The sequence below is a fragment of the Mesocricetus auratus genome, unplaced genomic scaffold (assembly GCF_017639785.1).
Source record: "Mesocricetus auratus isolate SY011 unplaced genomic scaffold, BCM_Maur_2.0 Super-Scaffold_100043, whole genome shotgun sequence".
NCBI lineage: Eukaryota > Metazoa > Chordata > Mammalia > Rodentia > Cricetidae > Mesocricetus > Mesocricetus auratus.
Window position 1 is genome coordinate 7,999,470 of NW_024429220.1, and position 21,913 is coordinate 8,021,382.

Here is a 21,913-nt window from a genome sequence, read left to right on the forward strand (position 1 = left end):
TAGCCTGGTTCACCGGGGCTGATAAATCCTGCTCAGTCACATGGGAAAATACTCACAAAACCAGATTCCCAATGGGAGGCAGCAGCCAATGTTTTGGAAGCGGAGAACAGCACTCACCTAAAGACGGAGCTCCAGCAGAAACAGCTGTTGAGTAACACCCCAGCACTTTCAAAGACCCATCCTCCTCAGGCCCATGTTCGCAATGCAAATGAGCAACTTGCACAAAAGCTGCCTTCTGCACCCACAAGGTTGCACTGTCCTCCATCACCTCACACAGAAAACCCTCCCAAGTCCTCCACGCCTCACACAACTGTGCAGCATGGTTACCTCTCACCAAAGCCTCCTTCACAGCAGCTAGGATCCCCCTTCAGGCCTCACCATTCACAGTCACCTCAAGTTGGAACTCCTCAGCGAGAGACTCAGAGAAGTTTTTATCCAGCAGCACAGAACCTTCAAGCCAGCACTCAGCAGGCAGCTTCTGGAGCATTATTTACACAGACACCCTCAGGACAATCTTCAGCAACATACAGTCAGTTTAACCAACAAAGTCTCAACAGCACGGCACCGCCCCCTCCACCCCCCTCCGCCCCCGTCATCATACTATCAAAACCAGCAGCCCTCTGCAAACTTTCAGAGTTACAGTCAGCTCAAAGGTAGTCTTTCCCAGCAGACTGTGTTTACCTCTGGGCCAACTCAAGCACTTCCTGGCACCACAAGCCAGCAATCAGTTCCAGGACACCATGTTACTCCAGGGCACTTTCTGCCACCTCACCATCAAACTGCTGCTGCTGCTGCTGCTGCTGTGGTCCCGCCCCCGCCTCCGCCACCACCGGCTCCAGGACCACACCTCATACAACAGCCAAACTCTCATCAGCAGCACTCTGTAGCACATGTAGTGGGGCCAGTTCATGCTGTCACCCCTGGGTCACACATTCATTCTCAAACTACTGGACACCATTTACCACCACCCCCCTCCACCTCCAGGTCCTGCCCCACATCACCATCCACCGCCCCATCCTTCCACAGGACTGCAAAGTCTACAAGCACAACACCAGCATGTGGTGAACTCGGCACCCCCACCTCCTCCACCTCCTCCTCCAGCCAGTGTTCTGGTTTCTGGGCATCATTCAACATCAGGTCAAGCCTTACACCACCCACCCCATCAAGGACCTCCACTTTTTCCTACAAGTACTCATCCAGCAGTCCCACCGTATCCCCCACAAGCCACACATCATAGCACTTTGGGACCGGGACCCCAACACCAGCCTTCTGGAACAGGGCCACATTGTCCATTAGCAGTTGCAGGTCCTCATCATCCGCACCAAGGACCTAACAGTGTTCCAACACCTACTGCTTCAGGGTTCTGTCCTCATCCTCATCCTGGCTCTGTGGCCCTGCCACATGGGGTGCAAGGACCTCAGCAGGCATCTCCAGTGCCTGGACAGATTCCAATTCACAGAGCACAGGTGCCACCAACATTTCAAAACAATTACCATGGTTCAGGGTGGCATTAAAATGGACTCATAACATTTTTTAAAATGTTCTGTAAGATAAACTGTATATTTCATATGTACCTGTTAAGGTACTTTTTAAAGCTTGTACATGAAACTTTGTATAAAACAAAACAAAACAAAAAAAAAAAAACAAAGGCACCAGTGCTCTTTCATTGTATTTTTCCCATTTTTGCTTTTAAAATCCCTTAAGAAGTGTGCTCTAAGCCAGTCATAGGCATCTTTATTTTGTAAGTGAACATTCCAGCTGTTTTTCTGGCCACAGATCTGATGCTACATGACCTTTAGGTTTTATTGTTGCAGTTCCATTCATTTTGTGGCTATTTTCTATATATCATTTTATACATATGCATTAAGTAGCACTAGGAGGGTTTTCTTTTATGGTCAGCAGTTCTGTGGGTGCATCTTAAGTCTGAAAATGCAATACAGGTTTTTATAATTTGGTGTGGACATGGCTTATTTGTTTTATCAGTTTTTTGCAAGCAAAATGTAATTTAATGTATAGATAATTTCTAGTGACCCCTGACAGACTGTAAATACTGCGTTTTTTTGCATATATAATTGCTTCCAGCTCTTTTCATTTGGTGTATAGCATTGTACATATGACAAGTCTTTTGCAAAAGTGTGATCTCTGTGAAAGTAGTACAGTAAGTACAGACCTTTCCTTTTTATTTCAAATATGCTGTCACATTGAAGCACTGGTTGGACATTTTAATTCATGTTAATAAATCACAATTATGTCAGTTTTACTAAATTGTTCTGTACAACTTCTGAGATTGAGGTCTGGTTAATGATTTTACAAAAGTTAATGATTTTCAAATATAATTTGTAAGGAAAGAACCTTCTATTTCTTTCGTAACTGCTACCTCAATTGCTATGCAGGCTACCAGCAGTGAGTCTGGGTGGTCCCCACAGTCCTTCCTATCATTTGCCTTTCCTTGATAGGCATGAGTCACAGGAAATTAAATAGCCAAGCTGTGTGACGTTGCTTATCACTAGCAATCTAACATCATACAGAATTACAAAATTAATCCAAATTATTTATACATTACACACTAAGCAGTTTCATACTGCAATTTACCAGTTTGAAAAGAAGTAATTTACCTAAAACACAGGAAGATTTATTAGGATTTCACTGTAATGCCCTACTAATAAAACTGATACGAAAATGTAATGTTTAATAGCTAGCTTCAATATTAAAGTTGTAGAAAACAAAACCAAGGGGAAAGGCATTCTGAAATATGCCAAATAGAATGAAATGAGTATCCTACTACTGAAAGAAATGTATCAGTTGTGGTTTCGTTTCGTTTTGTTTTTTTCCAGCTTTTGCTGTATACCTCTCAGAAGTATGAAATTTATCATTACCCTATTTATCAACATCCCTAATTTGGGCATAACCCATAAATTTTGTGATTTAGGGAGAGAGTAGTAAAATTTTAAAGTGACTGGATGAGATCTGGTAGTGACATAAATCATATTTTATCACTTAATTTCCATTTGAAAAGGAGCTGCTGACTGTATGTGAAAATACAGCTCCTTTAGGATTTAATCCTAATCACCTTCAAGGTTTTGAAGACCATCAGCCAATTTAGCCATCTTTCTTTACTTTGCAACAGGGTTTCTCTGGGTAGCCCTGGCTGTCCTGGAACTCAGAGATACACCTTCCTCTGCCTCCAGAATGCTAGGATTAAAGGTATGCACCACCAACACCACCAACACTGCCACCCGGCTTAATTCTGACACCTTTGTCAAAGTTTTCCTTAGGATGAAAAATGAAGAGGTTCACATCGTCCCTCCTGACAACTTCAGACACAGACCAAAGCTAGGTAGTATGGAAATGCCAATAATACTCACCTCCTTGACGTCATTACCCCCTATTCAGCATCTTTAAATCCACATACTTTGAAAGTAACTCAGAATGAAAGCTCTGTTATCTGAAGGATATTAACCAAATACAAGTTTTGATGGACAAAACTTTTAATTAAAAGTAGAGGGAGGCATGCCTGTGTAGGCAGATGTCTATGCACTCAAGGCAAGCCAGGGTTAAAAGAAAAACGAAGAAAGAAAATAATTGAGTGTGTTTTAACTCCAGTGACAAAGCTCTACTTATTACCTTACCTGTCAAAAAGCAGGGAATATGAAAACACCAAGTAGATCTCACCTAAAAAGGTCACTTGATTGGAACTCTAATGCCCACTTTTTCTTAGGAGAGTTCTGCCACTTTTCAGATTACCTACTTCTGAATATGTTAAAATCACTTGTTATCTACTGCTTGTAATTTTCCATGAAGATTTCACAGGGTCTTTGAACTAAAAATACTATGTGGATTATACTGTTCTGATTTACCAATGGTTTACCTTTAAGCTCGTATTTATTCTTTTCCTTTCTTAAAGTTTTTGACACAGGATCTCACTATGTAGCCTTGGCTGGTCTGCAACTTACATAAACCCAGCTCAGAAATCTACCTGCTCTCTGCCTCCCTGGAATTAAAGGCCTGTACCATGACACCCAACCTTTATATTTTTATATCAGCATGCTACCAAGAACCTGATATGGTACTCCGTCACAGACATGTATTCTTTCTAGAACTTGTATGCAAGCTAGTTAGGGTATTAATAGAGAACTACCTTAAATTTAATATTCTAGCTTTTCCAACATGAGCTAAAACCACATTAGACAAATTTCATTCAAATAGTAAAAATTCTTTTAGACAAAGGGAAGAATACAGATATACTTTGAGGTTCTTATACAAATGCTTCTATGATGACCAACAACACTGCATAGCCACTATCTGTCATGGGATCTCCATGGAAACCCACAGTCTGATTAGAAAAACTCAGCATGCATAGCTCATAAATGAGTAGAACTTTCTACCTCACAACCGTATGTGATATATTAATGCTAACTCTTGTCCACGCAGAGTGAAAGATAATGGGTAGGAGGGAAAAACCGTTGCATTTAGTTGCATTTATGATGAACACTGATTTTAAAAAAGGGACCACCCACAATGTAGACTGTCCTAAAGCCTCATTCCTAAAATCCATCCTGTCCTAAAACTGTAAGTGATCTCCTGGTAATAAGCTTTAATGTATGTCCTATGACTTCATCTGTACCTCCTTTAGCTTTGGTGACACTACTGACAGCAAATGTATGTTGATTCTGTCACTTCAAATACAGTGCAATGACAAAGGCAATGTCTGCAAAAAAAAAAAAATCCTAAAACACTTTAATTTTTAAGACAAGTGCAAGCACCCCAAACAAAGGATTATTGTTACAACACTTGTTAGCTTTTCACAATCTAATTATTGCAAAGGCATATGGATAAGTTAATGGACAAAGTCAAGAAAAAACGAGGCACCTTAATGAATAAAAATGTTTTTAAAAAGGACATTCAATCCACTGACTTCTAAGAGGCTAATATACCTCCCTATGTTACATTCTAAAGTTGTATTGCCTACTAACGGTTTGTGTCCTGGATTCTACAAATCATTTTTAAGAAAATGTATAAACTAAAACTATGCAGCCTGCAAAGGGAAAATTTTCTCATTCATGAAAAGGCAGGTAAACTGCTGTAGCAAGTAAAGCTGCTTATGGAATGAACATGATCACTTGTTACCTTTAAGCTGTGAGGAGTGTTCTGTCCACTGTGCTGCAAACTGTGTAAGCCACATCTTGTGTTTTAGACAAACACGATCATGCTTTTCCAAAAATATATTCTTTTCATTCCACACGCTGAACATATTTCTCTTGTCCAATTTAATCTACATATTTAACTTATAGTGCTGATAGGGGGTGCTGGGTCATCACATTTTTAAGGGAGAATGACTTATTCTTTAAAAGTAGTTTTAAAAATATGTAAAATACAAATGGAACTGCTAGATTATAGTGTCAATTTCTTAGTGAAAAGCAGGTTTTCCTTCCTTTAAAGTGGCACCTAGTCCAGAACCACTTGGACTGTCATGGAATGAAAAGTTTGTGTGACTTCTTCAAGCAGTGAAAATCTGCAACATGCAATGTATGGTAAGAAGCACTCGGGAGGGAGGGGTAGCTTTTCTGGATGTGAACCCTTGTCCCCTATTTATGTAAATTAACAGTTACATACACTATAATACAGGGATTATTTCCCTATGCCAGAAGGAAAAATTGTGTATTTCCTTGCTCTTCCTTGGCTCCAACTGATAATTTCTATAGATTGTAAGTTATATAATAGTCAGCTAAAATATGTCTTCATAAATAGTTACAAAACCTGCCAACACACAAAGGGGAAACTATTTTTCGTTCAAAAAAATGACATTTGAATGTCACACAACACAAGAAACAATGCTTAGAGACATGTTATTGTTTCCAGAAGAAAATTGCCAGTAAACTACTTAGCTGAAGACAGAGACTACCCTTCCCCAGGGTCATGGTGCCCAGGAAGCAAAGTGTCACACAGTACCTCAAAGCAAAACAAAGGTCTGAGGGTAGAGCCAGCTCTCTTGTGATCCTGTTAGAGAATGAGAGTCACTGTTTAGGTCCAATGTACTGGGGAAACATTTGCTAGCTCAGAATGCTATATTTGTAGAATCTGCTAAGAATTCAACCAAGGATGTCGAAGGCATTCGCCAGCTGAAGCTCGTTTTTCTGGAACCATCTCTAACATCGGGATCAGGAAATCTGTAAAGTGTGCAGCGTCTTCTGGGGGCCAGCCATACTTTTCCACAAGTACATCAAAGAGGCTCCAGGGCTTCAGCTTGGTGATGTGCCGAAGTTCTCCTGCAGAGAAAGAGGAATGCAATCACAAAACTCAGATTTGCACTTCCCTGAACTAATGGTCCAGACGGGCTTTTTGCAGGCAATCTAACTCTCAAAACTATGGAAAAAACACAGGAAGCTAGCTTTCTCCCCTAACCAAGTCTCATAAAAGAAGTAATGACTTTGTTCAAGCAAGCTAGGTGGGTGTAAACAGATTAGATTACACAGGTCAGCTGTGAGCTTCTTGAGGGTGAATGACACAGAAAGAATCTCCATCACCTGGGAGCCATTCACTTCTGTTTAGGTGCTATTGCAATTTGGAAGCTTGCTTAGCAAGACCTATACTTATCATTTGAAGACCTATACTTATCATTTGAAGGCCTTGTGCTACTACATTTTACCATGAAAAGAAAAAAAATTCTGTCCCTAGAACAATGCTCATGTCCTTTTGAACTGTGTTGTCCATTAAAGCAGCCACTGGGCTACATGGTCTGACAGGCACATGTACACAGTGTGACCAAAGAACATAATAACTCTTATTTGTCTACATTTAAATAAACAGCCACAAACAGCTAGTGGTGACCCAAGATGAATGGTATTCATCTCTACACACTGTTGTAAAATATATAACCTCAAGAACAATTTCTTATAAAGCATGAAGTTAAAAGGTCTCAAATGTGTCACCCATAGTATAAAAGTGTCACTACCTCCCAAAGCTAGGAAGCTCTGACACAGCAGAAAAATTACCTTACTAAGACCTTTTTTTTAAAAAAAAAAATCAGTCCAAAGTGCCAGGTCACTTTCACTATGAACAACTCCATTTCTGTGTGCTGCGTATAAAGTGGCCTTCTTGAGCGGTCCTCAGAGTGGGCCCCTGTGCATCTCCTACACTCTAGGAGCTATGCCAACTGACTGCCACATCTATACCAGGCCTACAGCAGCACACTGCCAGGTGAGTGGAGCCCAGCATTCTCTCTCATGCTGTAGTACATGGGTTCTCAACCTCTCTGATGTTGTGATCCTTTAATACAGTTTCTCAGGTTGTAATCATGTACCATAAAACTATCTCATTGCTACTTCCTAACACACACACACACACACACACACACACACACACACACACACACACACAGGTTTTACGAGACAGGATTTCTCTGTATTGTTTTGGAGGCTGTTGGACCAGCCAGGCCTCAAACTCACAGAGATCTGCCTACCTCTGTCTCCAGAGTGCTGGGATTAAAGGTATGCGCCACCACCGCCCGGCTTCCTAACCATATTGTTACTTCTGTTATAAACCATAATGTAAATATCTAATATGCAGCATATCCAACATGCACCCCCAAGGTTAAGACCGCTGATGTAGTAGAACCTGAACTATTTCACCCACCCTGGCCATCCACTTTGAAACCCTGACAAAAAAAAGATAGTATTCCTTATAAATGAAAAAAAATATCAAGAACCACAGCAATCCCACCCACCCATGATCCTTCCCTTTCTATATTCGCTTCAGTGGTCACTCCTGGTTATCACCATGCTGTACACCGGGTTCCAGAAAGAAACTTCTAGGATGGCTCCTAATTAAAAGTGAGGTAACAAGCTGCTGACCTCAAGGAACAAAAGTAAGTCCTGCTTCAATACTGGAGATCAAATCTCTAAATTTAGTAAGGAAATAGACCTGTAATTTTCGTAATGGAAAAGAAAGGGCTTCAAATAAAGACAGTTTGTAAAAATCAGGTCCATAGGCTGGTTAGATGGCTCAATGGGTAAGGGCTTGCTACTGAACAACAAAAGCCCAATGATCTGAGTTTGATCACTGGAACTATGCAAAGGAAGGACAGAAATGACTTCAGAGTTATTCTGACTTCCACACATGACACCCACACATACCATACATAAAATAATGAAAATTTAGAAACAAATCTGAACAATCATTAAAAATATATTCCTCAAACTCCCAAAAGTCTAGCTCCAGGGATGTAATCAAGATCAGGGTTACGACGGTGGCTAAAGGCCAAATAACTAAAATATATACACTCCATGATGTTAATTGGATTTACAAGAACCATATGGAGTGATGCTATGTAATAAAAGTCTCAAAGCTATGTTCTTATAGATAGTCACAGGATTGACTTTAAAATACCAATGAACAAAAGAAGGAGGATCTATGTGAGTTCCAGGCCAGCCCGGTCTACAGAGCAAGTGCCAGAACAGGCTTCAAAGCTACACAGAGAAACCCTGTCTCGGAAAACAAAACAAAACAACCACACCAAACAACAACAACAAAACCACTGATGAACACGGAAAGCAGGTGCATTAGAACCCATCTATCCAGGTAGGCAGCAGCCACCTCCCAGGTACATTTTCAGTGGCTTAACCACAGTTAGAATGAGGATAGCTTTCCCTCCCCAACAGTGAAGACATAACATGGAGGCACGTTCTCTGATAAAAGAAGAAACTTTCTTGACATTTAATTAATCTGTTTTGTCATAAGTTTGCAGGTGAATGCAAATGCTGGCAAGCACTGCCTGCCAGAACAGAGGAACTTACTGAGGGTACCTACCAGCTTTTTAAGCTAAGGTCCTTCAAGGGAAACCAAACTTACTATATTCATCTCTATACACAGAAACTGGTTCCAGGACTGCACCCTCACCAACAATCCAATAGTATTCAAATCTCCTAAATACAGTAGCACAGCATTTGCACATAACCTACACACATCGTACATACCACAAAGTCACACACACCACAAAGTCACACACACTCCATTGTCATATATTTTTCTTTTCTTTTTTTTGAGACACGGTTCTCACTACATAGCCAAGACTGGCTTGAGTTGGCAATGATCTGGTTTCCGTGTCCTCAATGAAGGGTTACAGATCTGCATTACTACACACAACACTCACTCTACACTCTAACTCTGAATACAATACAAGAGCTACACAAATAGTTAGATTCTACTCATTGGGGATAAGGACAAAGAAAACAGTACATACATTTTTCTTTATAAATGCAGTTCTGCTCTGTTGTTGGATATGGAACAAGAGAAACTAGAAGTTTCACTGTGTCACCAAGAAAAGCACACAGTAGGGACAGGAGCATCTATCTGTAAGTTATACATTCCTATCCAAACTCTGAGGACCATCATGATAAAGAAAGAAAATTACACACTGGATCTCATGTAACGAGTGACATTCATATGAACATTTAGCTGTTAATGAAATAGAAGTGAGTTTCATGTTTACCTGTGTCCCATCATCAAGATTATCTTATCTATGTAAGTATGCCAAAATATGAGGAAATCAGGACAAGGGACATTCCTTGTATGATAGAAATTACTTCGAATTAACAGTAATCTCACTGCTTTGGTCATACAACTTTGAAACACTCCTTAAAACCTACAACCAGAGCTAGAGAAACTCAGCAGGTAAGAGCACTCATTGCTCTTGCAGAGGATCCAGGTTCAGTTCTGAGTATCCACTCAGTGGCTCACACTATCTTAACTCCAATCCAGGGGACCTGAAGCCTTCTGATCTCTGCAGGCACCAGGCACATGTACGGTGCACATAAACACATGCAAGAAAACAAGTCTTAACAACAACAACAAATAAAACCACCCCAATCATCTGGGCAGCCTATGGGGAATGCAGTTTTCTGTTGCGACGCTCTGCTACCATGGAACGGCACCGTCCACCTGCATGCCCATCTTCTACTGCCTTAGTGGTCTTTGCCCTTCTTTTGCCAGGCAAGACTGTGTGAGCAAGGGGAGGGTGCTAGAGTGATCCCACTGGAACTTCTCTAGGCTTTTGTGTCTATTTGTTTTCTTTCTGCTCTTAGTTGTTTCTGAGTCAACCTCACACAGAAAGCTTCAAGGGAAGACTATGTCCATCCTCCCAGAATCACTCCTTAGGTTCTAAAGCATTGTGAAACCCACACTCTGTGCAAATATAAAGCAGGAATGACAGGAAAATCTTTTGAGTCTTTCCAACCCTGAATCCCAGAAAGCTAAGCAGAATAGTGCCAGCATGAAGCTTGTGAGCTCCAGTGCTCACAGCCTGTGCTCCTCACAGCCCTCACAGGTCAGCCTACTTCTCAGGTATCCCTGGGGCCACGCTAAAAACATCTTCAAGTTTCAGCTCAAGACACGGACAATGAGTAATACCACCCTTACTAGAGTGTGAGGCCAGATGTGTACAGGAAATCCTTGTGGTGGTTTCTCTCTTTTAAAATTCACCTCCCTCATTATCAGAGTGACAGGATAGTAACCCCCACATCAAGATGTGTATTGTTGCATGGAAACTTCTTTACCGCACTTCTGACCCATTCAGTTGAATTTCATTAAGACTTAAAAATTTTTTTTAACATTTTTTTCTTCTAGCCGGGCGTTGGTGGCGCACGCCTTTAATCCCAGCACTCGGGAGGCAGAGGCAGGCGGATCTCTGTGAGTTCGAGGCCAGGCTGGGCCGACAGCCTCCAAAAACAGAGAAACCCTGTCTCGTAAAACCAAAAAAAAAAACAAAAAAACAAAAAACAAAAAACAAAAAACAAAAAAACATTTTTTTCTTCTGTGTGTGAGTGTTTTGCTCGAATGTTTATCTGTGCATCACTTGTGGCCTGGAGCTCATGGAGGCTGAAAGAGGGTATTGAATTCTCTGGAATTTGAATTACAGTCAGTTGCGAGCCACCATGTGCGTGTTGGGAATTAAACCCAGGTCCTCTGCAAGAGCACCCAGCACTCTTAACTGCTGAGTCATCTTTCTAGCCCCTTTATTACATCTGCATCATTTCTAAGTATCGGTTTTGTTATGTGCATGGGAACACATGCACCATGTAGGATAGGTACAGCAGTAGGTATTTTTCTTTACCTGAGTCCTGAGGTCAATCTCAGGCCATCTGGCTTGGGGATGGGGTAGACAGACAGGTTTTACCTGCTGAGAAATTTGGTAGGCCCTGAATTTAATGAAGTCTTAAGAGCAAAGTTGGATATACATCTGTGCACAACATAGTCAGATGTATCCCAATGTACTTGATGACCCATGTGAGTTTAGGTAACCTATCCCCTTTGATGAATCTATTTTTGACACAATAAATTCACTGAAAGATTGGCTATAGATGGTTAAGAGAACACAGCCTAGTAAGCGAGGGCCACTGATGTACTCACCAACCCTCAGGACCTTGACACTCACTTCTTGGGGAACACACAAGGAACAAATCCACAGTTGTGTTGATTACTACTGGGACACATCTTAAGTGCTCTCCTCACTGGGCAGTTGTGTCACATGCCTTTAATCCCAGAACTTGGGAGGCAGAGGCAGGCAGATCTCTGTGAGTTCTAAGACCAGCCTGGTATACAAGAGCTAGTTCCAGGACAGCCTCCAAAGCCACAGAGAAACCCTGTCTCGAAACCATTCCCAAAACAAACAAAAAAACAAAAAAGTGCTCTCCTCCTTCTTCATTTTGAGAAAGGATCTCACTATAGCCCAAGTTGACCTTCAATTTGAAGTGAATTTCCAATCTCATTCCTGTATGCCACACTGAGCACATTCTGGTTCTTAATGGTATCAATGGGTCATGTTCACACCCAAGAAAACAATCAGTAAATTAACGTTATATGCAATAACCACATTGCTTGTCCCAAAATCCAGCTCAGTTTTTAACCTCTGGCCAAGGAGTAATTCAAACTAGTACTGGTTGTAACTTCTACAGTCAAAACAAGAAAGACACTGGGCAGCTACATCTGATGCTTCATTTTAACACATAAACCCACTCTCCTCCTCAGACCAGGGGTAGGGGTGGAATCCTGCTTCTTCAGAACAAAGAACAGAAAAGGATTCCTAACAAACTATTCATGACTAGCTGCTGCAAACATGGCTCAAAGCAGAATGACAACAGTTTTATATGTTTTTGTCTTTATCAATCGTGCAATGTTACAAAAATGGAATGGATAGAAATTGTACTTAGGGGGGCTGGAGAGATGGCTCAGAGGTTAAGAGCACTGACTGCTCTTCCAGAGGTCCTGAGTTCAATTCTCAGCAACTACATGGTTGCTCACAACCATCTACAATTCAATCTGGAGCATGCCCTCTTCTGGCATGTAGACAAACTGTATATGTAATAAATAAATAAATCTTTAAAAAAAAGAAATTGTACTTGGGATAGTGATATATGCCTTTAATCCCAACCCTTGGGAGGCAGAGGGAGGTGGAACTTCATGAGTTTGAGGCTAGCTGGGTCTACAAAGTCTATTATTTAAAACCAAACAAAACAATTTCATCATTCTCACAGACATACGTTCATGACAAGTCTTCACTCCTCCTACTATTACTGTACATCTGTCCAAATCTCTTCTAATTACCACCAACCAAACAACCAAACACCAGAAAGGAGGCTGTAAACCCAAACTCCTGGTCATCATTACAAAGTCTCTCATGTCCAAAAGAAGGGAAAAAGCATTCTAGTTATCACAGTAATACCAAATCACAATGGTTTTGGTCTCCCATTAAAAAGAATGTTAAGGACACAGCATGGTGGTACAAGCCTGTAATCCTAGTCTGAAGGATCAAGAGTTAAAAGCCAGGAACTACAGATAGGTTTCAGAGGACCCAGGTTTGATTTCCAGTATTCACATGGAAACTTATAACCATCCATAACTCCAATCTCAGGGCTCTGATGCTCTCTTCTGAGTTCTCTGTACACCAGGCACACATGTAGTGTATACATATACAGGCAGGCAAAACACTCCATAAAATATGTACAAAAGAAATAGACCTTAAAGAGGAGACCAGTGAAACTTTGTTTTTAAAATCTGAGACAGACGATGAGGGTGGGAACATAGAAGAATGTACACCAGCTTTCTCTCTGCAGATCACTTTCACACAAGTGGCTCAAAAGAACCCAGGCACTTAAGTCCTAATGCACAAGTGCTCAAGATGGTTGTAGACACACCACACCCACACATGTGCCCACAGTCAGCAAAGCCACAGATAAGTGCATTTCCCAGGAACCAGGAATCTGAGCACCTCATCCCAGAAGGCACCATTTACCAACTGTCATTTGAGGTGAACTCTTCCGAATGAGTCAGAAGATGTGCCATTGCTGCTGTCAGCTCTAGAATGCATTCAGTAGGTATGGAAGGAATGAATGGCTTACAGCTCCAGACCAGCTGCAAAACCCAAGGAGCCTAAGAGCACAGCTGGGCATGGGGGCACATGCCTATGGCTCCATCCCTGGGAAGTATTGTGGAAAACTCCTTTACACTGTGTGACTATATGTCACAGTGATTGGTTTAATGCACAAGCTGACTGGCCAGTAGCTAGCTGGATGGGAAGGGGTTGCCAGTCAGAAGCAGCGGGAACAGGAGATGAACACTCCATGTCAATAAAGGCAATGACATGTGGCAGAGTATAAATAAGGAATATGGATTAACTAAAAAAGAGGGAGGCAGTAATAAGCCTGAGCTATTGTCCAAGGATTTACAATTAATATAAGCCACTGGGTGGTAATTTGGAAGCGGTTCCCAGGACAGGAAAACTCTGCCTACAGGGAAGGCTGAGGCTAACGGATCAGGAGATCAAGACTCTGTCAAAAATAAAAAAGGTGTGTGGGGGGTGGGAGGCGGGTAGCTACAGATGACTCAGTACTTAAAGAACACTGGCTGCTCTTCCAAAGTTCAGTTCTCAGTACCCACGTGTCGGGGGCCGTAAACATGGTTTCGCTGCTTCTCGGCTTAACTGTCCTTACTCTTCCAAGGTTACAGTCATAAGACCTATGGCCTATTGTAGCATGTTTGGTCTTGGTTGTGAATGTCTTATCTAAATAACAAGGGACTTCGTCTTAAGGTGGTTACTCAACCCTTAAGGCCAGATAATGAGAGATTTAGTCTAATGAGTGGTTACTATATGTTTGTGGTTACTAAATGTTTGAAGACTTAGGGAAGAAAGGCTGTTCCTTGTACATGATAAGGAAGTCTTTTGCCATGTCCCCTTTTTGGCTGGGGTATACGATGTTGAAGAGTAAACTTGGGGCAGTCACTGTCACTGGGTGGCCCTCCTTCCTGACTCTGCTCCGTGTCTGTCTTTTCCTTAGCATCTTTACCTGCCCTTTCTCAAGCCACACTCCCTCTCTTGGGTACAAACTGGGCAAGTCGGCTGAAGCCCCACAAAGTCGGGTTGCTGGCCTTGAATTCTTGATTCTCCAACTTCAGCCTCCTGAGTGCTGGGATTAGAGATATGAGCTTTACACCCAGCTAAATCTAAATCTTTCCCAAAACTCACTGGAAGTCCCTTCTACAAATATTTAAATACATAGTATGTAGAATGGAGTCAAAAGGTAGAGGTTTGAGGAAGGATTGTTGGGACCCTGTTTTCTCACAAAAGTCTAACTCTCCATAGATACCAGATGGTTCCAGAATATTTTATGAGTACCTTCTTCAGCAGAATTCCCCAGTTGCAAAGTCTTGATCTTTTCCACTGCTCAAACATGAATGCACAATTTCTCCTTTTGGGAGAGGATTATGCTGAAAATTAGTGTTGCATAAATACCGTTACCTTTTCTGGTGAAAAACTCCTTGGAATATTTCCCCAACATAGCGTATTTTCGAGGGACTTTCCCCAGCAGTTCAATGATCAATGCTATGTGATCTGCATTGGGAAACATTGCCAGCAAAACAGAAACACATGACAGTTTAATCAGTACACTGCATGCAGACACTATCACTGCCCGCGCAGACAGAAACGGAGCGCGACCTGAATGACCAAAGACAGCCTTTGTCCAGCTGATTCAGAACTCAAAGCTAGAAGGCACCCAGCTGTCCTAAGCACCAAGAAGGGGCCAGTGTACAGGGCGAGCAGCACAGGCAGACTCAGTCTTCTTTTAGTGTGTGCACCAGCACCGGCACTCCGCTCAGCTGCTTTTGGAATTTAGAAGACATGCTTTGGTCGCCATGGCTGCTGCTCCTGCAGCTGTTCCATTTCTGTCTGCATCATGGCGCTTTTCAAAGAGAAGAGGTACTACCTCTGCGATTGAAGAATTCCCGGGAGTATTTTCCAGACAGGGCAAAGTGCCTTGGGATACTGCCTAGCAGCTCTATGATGTGGGCTATGTGGTCTATGAGGAGAGAAAAAAGGACATAGGGATGGGGAGGGCAAAGGGAAGGATGGGACAAAAGAAGAGGGGAAAGTGAAATTAGTAAGAAATCAGAAATAGATTCAAACCAACAACAATTGCAGCACACCCATGCTGAGGTGCGTGAGACTGGCAGGCCTCAGACACCAACTGCAGCACCACCGGTGACTGATGCCAGCTCCCTGCAGGCTGCCCCAGGTTTACAGAAGGAACTCGAAAGTCTGAATTCCCTGGTTTTCAACTGAGCTCCCAAACAGGACAAAAAATAGGCAGCAGCACTGTGGACAAGGGAGCCACAGGGTGGCCCTTAGGGTCAGGAATTGGTCCTCACCCACCAGTGGGTTCCTTCTCCCAGGGGACCGGGAAAGCTCTGTCAGCTGGGTGCTGCCCATTCACTGGCACTGAGGGGGCTTCAAACTCAAAGGAAAAGCATCTGAATTTGGTGTTTGAAAACCAAAACACGGGTTTATTTCAGTAAAACAACACAAAACTCTCTAAAAGCTGAGGAGGAGCAGAGCCACATCAAAGTACTCAGTGGCAACAACACTCACCTTCATCTCTGGAATAGTCTTCCCCAGAATGTGGTTCGAACAAATAGTCTCCTGTTGCCAGCTCAAATGCCTAGAACACAACAAATGGCACGCTGAGCACTTCAGAAATGGCTCGAGAGCCATCAGCTCTCTATTAGAGAAAGCCTACATTTGCAGAGGACCACAAGCAGACCAAAGACCATCCCAGAACAGCTCAACCTCTAGTTTTCCTTTCTTCCAGAAAAGATCACAGAAGCTGCAGGGATATTTTTACATGTCTTCTAATGGGAGAGGGAAGAGGCATAGTACTTTTTACACTGTAGGAAGCGGAATTCGGGATCCTTTGAGGGGGGTACCAGCCCCCTTGAGATCCCTTTCAGGGTCCTATCAAGACTCTTATAGCCAGCAAACAAAATATAAGCAAGGAGATCAGCAGCAGTGCTGGTCACTGCATACTGCAGTTTCTACAGAGTGAAATGAGGTAAGCTCAGGACTCAAGCAGGCCTGTGTGAGTCCACGGCCCCGTGGCGAAATACTGCTGTGCTTCCTTCAGGCATGTAGGCGTACATCAACGTGAAGAAAAGCCTACTCACCTCTGCTTCCTTTGCTCAAAAAAGGCTCAGGACCAGGAGTCTAATTTTGGAAGCCGTGCAAAGACAGCAATTGCTATTGTGCTCACTGACCAATTGTTTTTTAAAGGTTAACTCCCATTGCTAGTTTCCCCTAGATTTAATGCTACTGCGGAGGCCCTTTCTGCTTGCTGATGCTTGTGAATAGGTGATCACGCCGACACCTCTCCTTGTTGTGAGACTGCTTTTCCCATTCCTGCTGAAGAGCCATCCCTGAGGGCTGCTCCAACATTAGGCATCCTCTCTCTCTCCGTTCTAATGGTCAGAGTGATGAGAAGGCTCTGCTATCTAACAGGGCAGCCACATGCCCTTGAGACATGAACTGCATCCTGAGAAGTAGGAAAGCAAGATAACAGAGCTATGATCAGCTGCCTCTGCTGAGTGTAAACTCTGGACACCTGTCCTGAAGCAGACTTGGGTCTAACAGGGCACTGGATAGTCATCTCAGCAGAAGACAGCCCCGAAGCCCAGCATTACATCTGCAGCAAGGACAGCAGCACGGTGCACAGAGGCTCTCGGTTGCGGCCCGCACCTAGCCACCCAATTAACAAGCATAGCAGCTGGACCAATCTCTGATAAAGAAAACTTTTTATTTGGCCCCAATTCCAAGTGGACGAAAATGTTTCATGCCAGTAAAATAAGTCAATAACCTGCAAGCCAGGAGGGAAATTTGGAAATTCTAACAGGATAGAAGAGACTTTAGAAGCCACAGGGACACGATTCCAAGGAAAAGCCTCCATGTGCTTTCGTCCCTCTCCAGTCTTCTGCTCACCCTTCTCATTGAGGCTACTTCTCTTTGCCCGCACTGAGATTATCAGGTAGATGTTCTTTAAAAGATGACTATTTTGAACAGCACCCAGGTTCCAATGTAGTGCTTAAAAGAAGGCTATCAATGAAATGATTAAAAAAAAAAAAAAAAAAAAAAGGAGTGTGAGGCTGGAAAGATGGCTCAGGGGTCAAGAGCACTGGTTGCTCTACCAGTGGATCTGGGCTCAGTTCCCAGCCCCCACATGGTAGGCTCAGAGCTATCTGTAACTCCAGTTCCAAAGGATCTGATGCTCTCTTCTGGCCTCCATGGAATCTACCTATATGTGGTACAGGATATACAACAGGCAAAGCACCCAAGCACATAAAATAAAAACAAGCCCATTTTCAAAGAGGGAGCCAAAAGAGAGAGAAAGAGAATTTAAAAAAGAGAAAGGGAGAATGAAAATGGCTTTCTCAAATATAACAGACAACGGGGCAAATACACGAGATAATGAAAACATTGCCCCCCCCCCTTTTTTTTAATCACAAAAAAGTTTTAATGCTAGCAGCTGTGGAAACATGGAACACTATTGCCACCTACTGACTAAGCTATTCTCTATGGCAAGTTCTATTGTTTGTATTCCTGTTCCCTGGGTATTGTCTGTTCTCAGTTCTTGGGGAGCTTAGAGCTAGAGGCCTTTGTCAGTCCAGGGGCTGCAGTGGGGACTTTTCAAAGGAACAAGCCTTTGTTCCCTCCCTGCAGGTAGTGAGTGAGGTCACATGTTCTTCCTAGAGAACAAGGAATGGAGGAGGAAGCAACTACACGTGACAATGATGTGTAAAACTTCTTCCTATGCTCTGACTAAAAAAAGGTCATGGCATGCCCAGGGCTCAAGAAGTCTGACCAAATTTGTCAGAAGTAAGTGTTATTGTTTTCATTTTGCTCATAACCAGGACTCACCAGGGAGACACAAGAGCTCTCCTATTTGGACAAGGACACCTATGTACAGAGAGGCACCACTCAGCACAGACTTCATGAACTGGCAGACCTTGCTGCCCTTTTTGGTTTTACTTGTCCAACTAGAGTTCAAACTCTCCTCCCAACAGCCACTGGGGGCCCCCAATGCAGTCTCTGTAAAACAGGAAGGACTATGAATTCTCTCTATGGCCTTATCAATGCTGGGCATTAGTAGGGCAAATTCTCTCCATGGCTTGTTCTCTAGGAAGAACAAGTGTTCTCACTCACAACCTTGCAGGGAGGGAGCAAAGGCTTGTTCCTTTGAAAAGTCTCCACTGTAGTCACTGCACTGACAAAATCTCTAAGCATCCCCAGCAGCACCGGGGTCACCAGAAGCAGTCTCTTGAAAGGAAACAGAGTCAGCATCCTCCTTCGTCCCATGATGTACTTAACTACAAACACTATTTACAACAAGAACATAGTAAGCAGGCAGAAGACAGTATGGAGCACAGGAACAAATCTTACGGGAGTAACAGCTCGACTGTTATACACATATCTGTGATGCCCTGTTTATCTGGTTTATATCATCAAAGTTAACATCCAAAGTTAGAAACTTAAATCCAAAATTAGAAGCATAAGATCTCAGTGTTCAAAGTGTTCTCAGAGCCTGAACCACGGCAGCCCTGGTACCCTGGCACACAGCCTTCTGTATAGCTGAGGACAGACAGAAATTGGCCTTGCCATAGCCTGAAATGGGAGACACACACTGGTCAAGCACACACAGCCCATCCTTTCAAGGAACCCCTTTACTTCTGACCTGGCCTCTGTCTCCTCTACTTTTAGGCCTCCACTTCCCTCTACCCTCACACTGCAAACATATCCTCAAGAGGAAGTAACTATCACATGGACGGTAGTGTATTTCAAACACTAAGAACTGGATTTTAGGTTCTTATTGAAAAACAAAAGTTTTTAATAATTTTAAATTAATTTTCTTGAATTACTAGAACAAGAGTCTAGGAAGGCATGGTGTTTCATGTCTGGTTAGGCCACATCAATCATTTCAGAGAGTGATAACTTGAAAGATGAAAAGTACCTCATATTTCTCATATCACCCAGCATCATCTGCTTAACAAAATGCTTTTACACTGGCTCAGCAGATAAGAGCACGTGCTGCCACTGCAGAGGACCCAGGTTCAGCTTCTAGTATGGCGCAGCTCATCGGTGACAAAAGTCCCAGAGGACGAGACACCCTCTTTTGACCTCCACAGGCACCAGGCATACATAATGACACACAGATATCACACACACGAGTGTGTGTGTGTGCGTGCATGGGTGTGTATATGTGTATGTGTGTGGTTTTTCAAGGCAGGGTTTCTCTGTGTAGCCTTAGTTGTCCTGGAACTCGCTCTGTAGACCAGGCTGCCCTGGTACTCACAGAAATCTGCTTGCCTCTGTCTGTCTCCCAAGTGCTGGGACTAAAGGCGTGCGTCACCATACCTGGCCAAAAATTTTTAAATTGTTAAAATGCTTTTATATTGGCACTACTAGACATAAAATACAGAAGAGTCAAAACAATGATTAAATTAAGTTCTGAACAACAGGTAACCATCATTTATTCTGCTCCCTCCTGTCTCCCCTTTCAGAAAGTGAGTACTAAGCCTTGCACAAGAACCCTTTCATTTAGCTATCCAAAGAGAATTTCTTTAAAAAAACTACTTCAAGATCTCAGGATGTGATTCAACTGGAAGAATATTTGCCCAGTGGGGGTGAACCTCTGGTTCCATCCGTAGAACTACAAGAAACTTAAGTAATACTATAGGACAGTCATGGCAACACTGGAAGCTACACAAGCACCTTTTCTACCAAAGAACACTGGGGAAAATGTGCTGAACAGGCTGGATAGTCACTGAAAGACACACTGGTGTCAGCTCACAGGAGGGGCCACTCATGCTGAGCAGTTCCCAGCTTAGAGCAAATGGCAACAAGACACACAAAAGCCTGGTGCAGTAGCTATATAGGTAATTTCAGTGCTCAGGAAGCTGAGTTTTGAGACTATTCTGGACTACATTTCAAAAATGGAACAAATAAAAAGATGTTGAGCTGAAGCAATGGCTCGGTTGTTAAAGTGTCTGCCAAAGTGTCTGCCATGGAAGCCCATGAGTTTGATCTCCAGAACACACACAAAGCCAGGAAGCACAGGCTGTAAACCAGCATTAGAGAGGCAGACACCAACCAGCCCTGGAGCTCACTGCCAGCCAACCTAACCTAATAAAGAGCTCTAGAAAAAATGAGATAGCTTGTCTCAAGAAAACAAGGTGGATGGCTGGAGAGTAACACCCAAGGATGACCGTTGTCATCTACACGCATGTGTACATATGCACCTGCACACATACATGCATGATGTGTGGTGAGTCTATATTTAGCTTATTATCACGGAAATATTAAGCTATACAAGGTATACAGGAAGGAATGTCATATGATACTTCATTAGGGAGAAGTCACTTACATGAGAAGCCGAGAGCATGAAGTCAGCAGTCCACCTGGTCTCCAAGACTTGACGGGAACCCCAAGAGAAAAGTGTCCCCTTCCTCCTAGCTCTTTATGCCCCAGCCTTCTCCCATGTACCTGTGACCATGCCCAAACGAGCATGGTCGGTCAGTACTACAGGTACATAAGATCTCTTCCTACAGCTTATAAAGACAAAAACTCAGAATGTCCAAGTCAAAGGACATTCAGGAAGTCCTGCTGCCTTCAGGAAAGCATCACTGTGTTCTGGGGAAACAGATTCAAACTAAGGACACCTGTGTGGCCAATGCTATTGCAGAAGAGTCAGCACATGCCAAACACAAGGCAGAACTCTCTGCATTTGAGTCAGAAAAAAATAACTGTGCACTGGCAGATGGAGAAACCTCTGGGAGAGGCCACCTTCCTTAAGTACAGTCACCCACTCCTGTGAGAAGACATTTGACTTCACCACATAATGTAACAGGGAGCCTAAAACAAATGAAAACTTCCAGAGACTAAAAGTAATTCCTCAAATGAAGTCTGATTCTTGTGGCATTGGGCTGCATGGAGACCAAAGAAGAGGCCATCAGTTACAAGCATATCGGGGGAGAATTCTTCCAATGCTTATAACAACCAGGCACAATCTTCTCCTCCCCTATTTTATAATGGAGATCTTCAGTAAGACTCCACCCCATCACGAGGATTCACAAGAAGTCATTTCCAGGGAAGAAGAGTGGCAAAGGGGTTCTTACCATGCAAGCTGTACTCCAGATGTCTGCAGGTGTGCTGTAGCCAGCTCCGATCAGAACCTCTATGGACCTGTACTGACGTGTCTGGATGTCCTCTGTAAAATGTTTATGCTGCAAAGGAGTAGAGGTGATATATACAGTTTTTAAAAAAGCATCTTCTTGCACAATATAATCATTAAAATGTAAAAAGAAAACTCTACTTACCACCCAACAAGCATTTCCCAGGTCAGCGATTTTTACTCTAATTTTATCTGCATTCCGTGGATCCAGAGGGTTCACCAACAGGTCTGCTGCTCGGGTTTTTGCTGCCATGAGCAAACAGTAAGATAGTTAGCAAAGCCAGGCATTGGTGGCACATGCCTTTAGTCCCAGCACTCGGTAGGCAGAGGCAGGCGGATTCTCTTGTGAGTTTGAGGCCAGGCCAGTCTGG

General features: G+C 43.0%; 2 protein-coding genes across 10 annotated transcripts in view; one reads left to right on the forward strand and one right to left on the reverse strand.

The window, feature by feature from the left end:
- Window positions 1-2,260, forward strand: part of Kmt2e (lysine methyltransferase 2E (inactive)) — a 50,519-nt gene extending 48,259 nt beyond the window's left edge. Inside the window, 3 exon segments of the mRNA XM_013121086.3 lie at window positions 4-576; window positions 578-967; window positions 969-2,260. Of these exon segments, the coding sequence (XP_012976540.1) occupies window positions 4-576; window positions 578-967; window positions 969-1,514 (1,509 nt within the window). The 3' untranslated portion in view covers window positions 1,515-2,260.
- Window positions 2,261-3,470: 1,210 nt separating this feature from the next.
- Srpk2 (SRSF protein kinase 2) overlaps window positions 3,471-21,913 on the reverse strand; it is a 211,694-nt gene continuing 193,251 nt past the window's right edge. For 6 of the 9 annotated variants that reach the window (XM_040735191.1, XM_040735192.1, XM_040735186.1 and 3 more), the window contains 6 exons: window positions 21,688-21,788; window positions 21,487-21,594; window positions 15,917-15,986; window positions 15,255-15,347; window positions 14,789-14,881; window positions 3,471-6,266 (listed from right to left, as the gene is read on the reverse strand). In XM_040735191.1, coding sequence (XP_040591125.1) covers window positions 6,082-6,266; window positions 14,789-14,881; window positions 15,255-15,347; window positions 15,917-15,986; window positions 21,487-21,594; window positions 21,688-21,788 — 650 coding nt within the window. In that variant the 3' untranslated portion in view covers window positions 3,471-6,081. The remainder of the gene's footprint in view (window positions 6,267-14,788; window positions 14,882-15,254; window positions 15,348-15,916; window positions 15,987-21,486; window positions 21,595-21,687; window positions 21,789-21,913) is intronic. The other 3 variants (XM_040735188.1, XM_040735187.1, XM_040735193.1) reach the window with 1 other exon arrangement.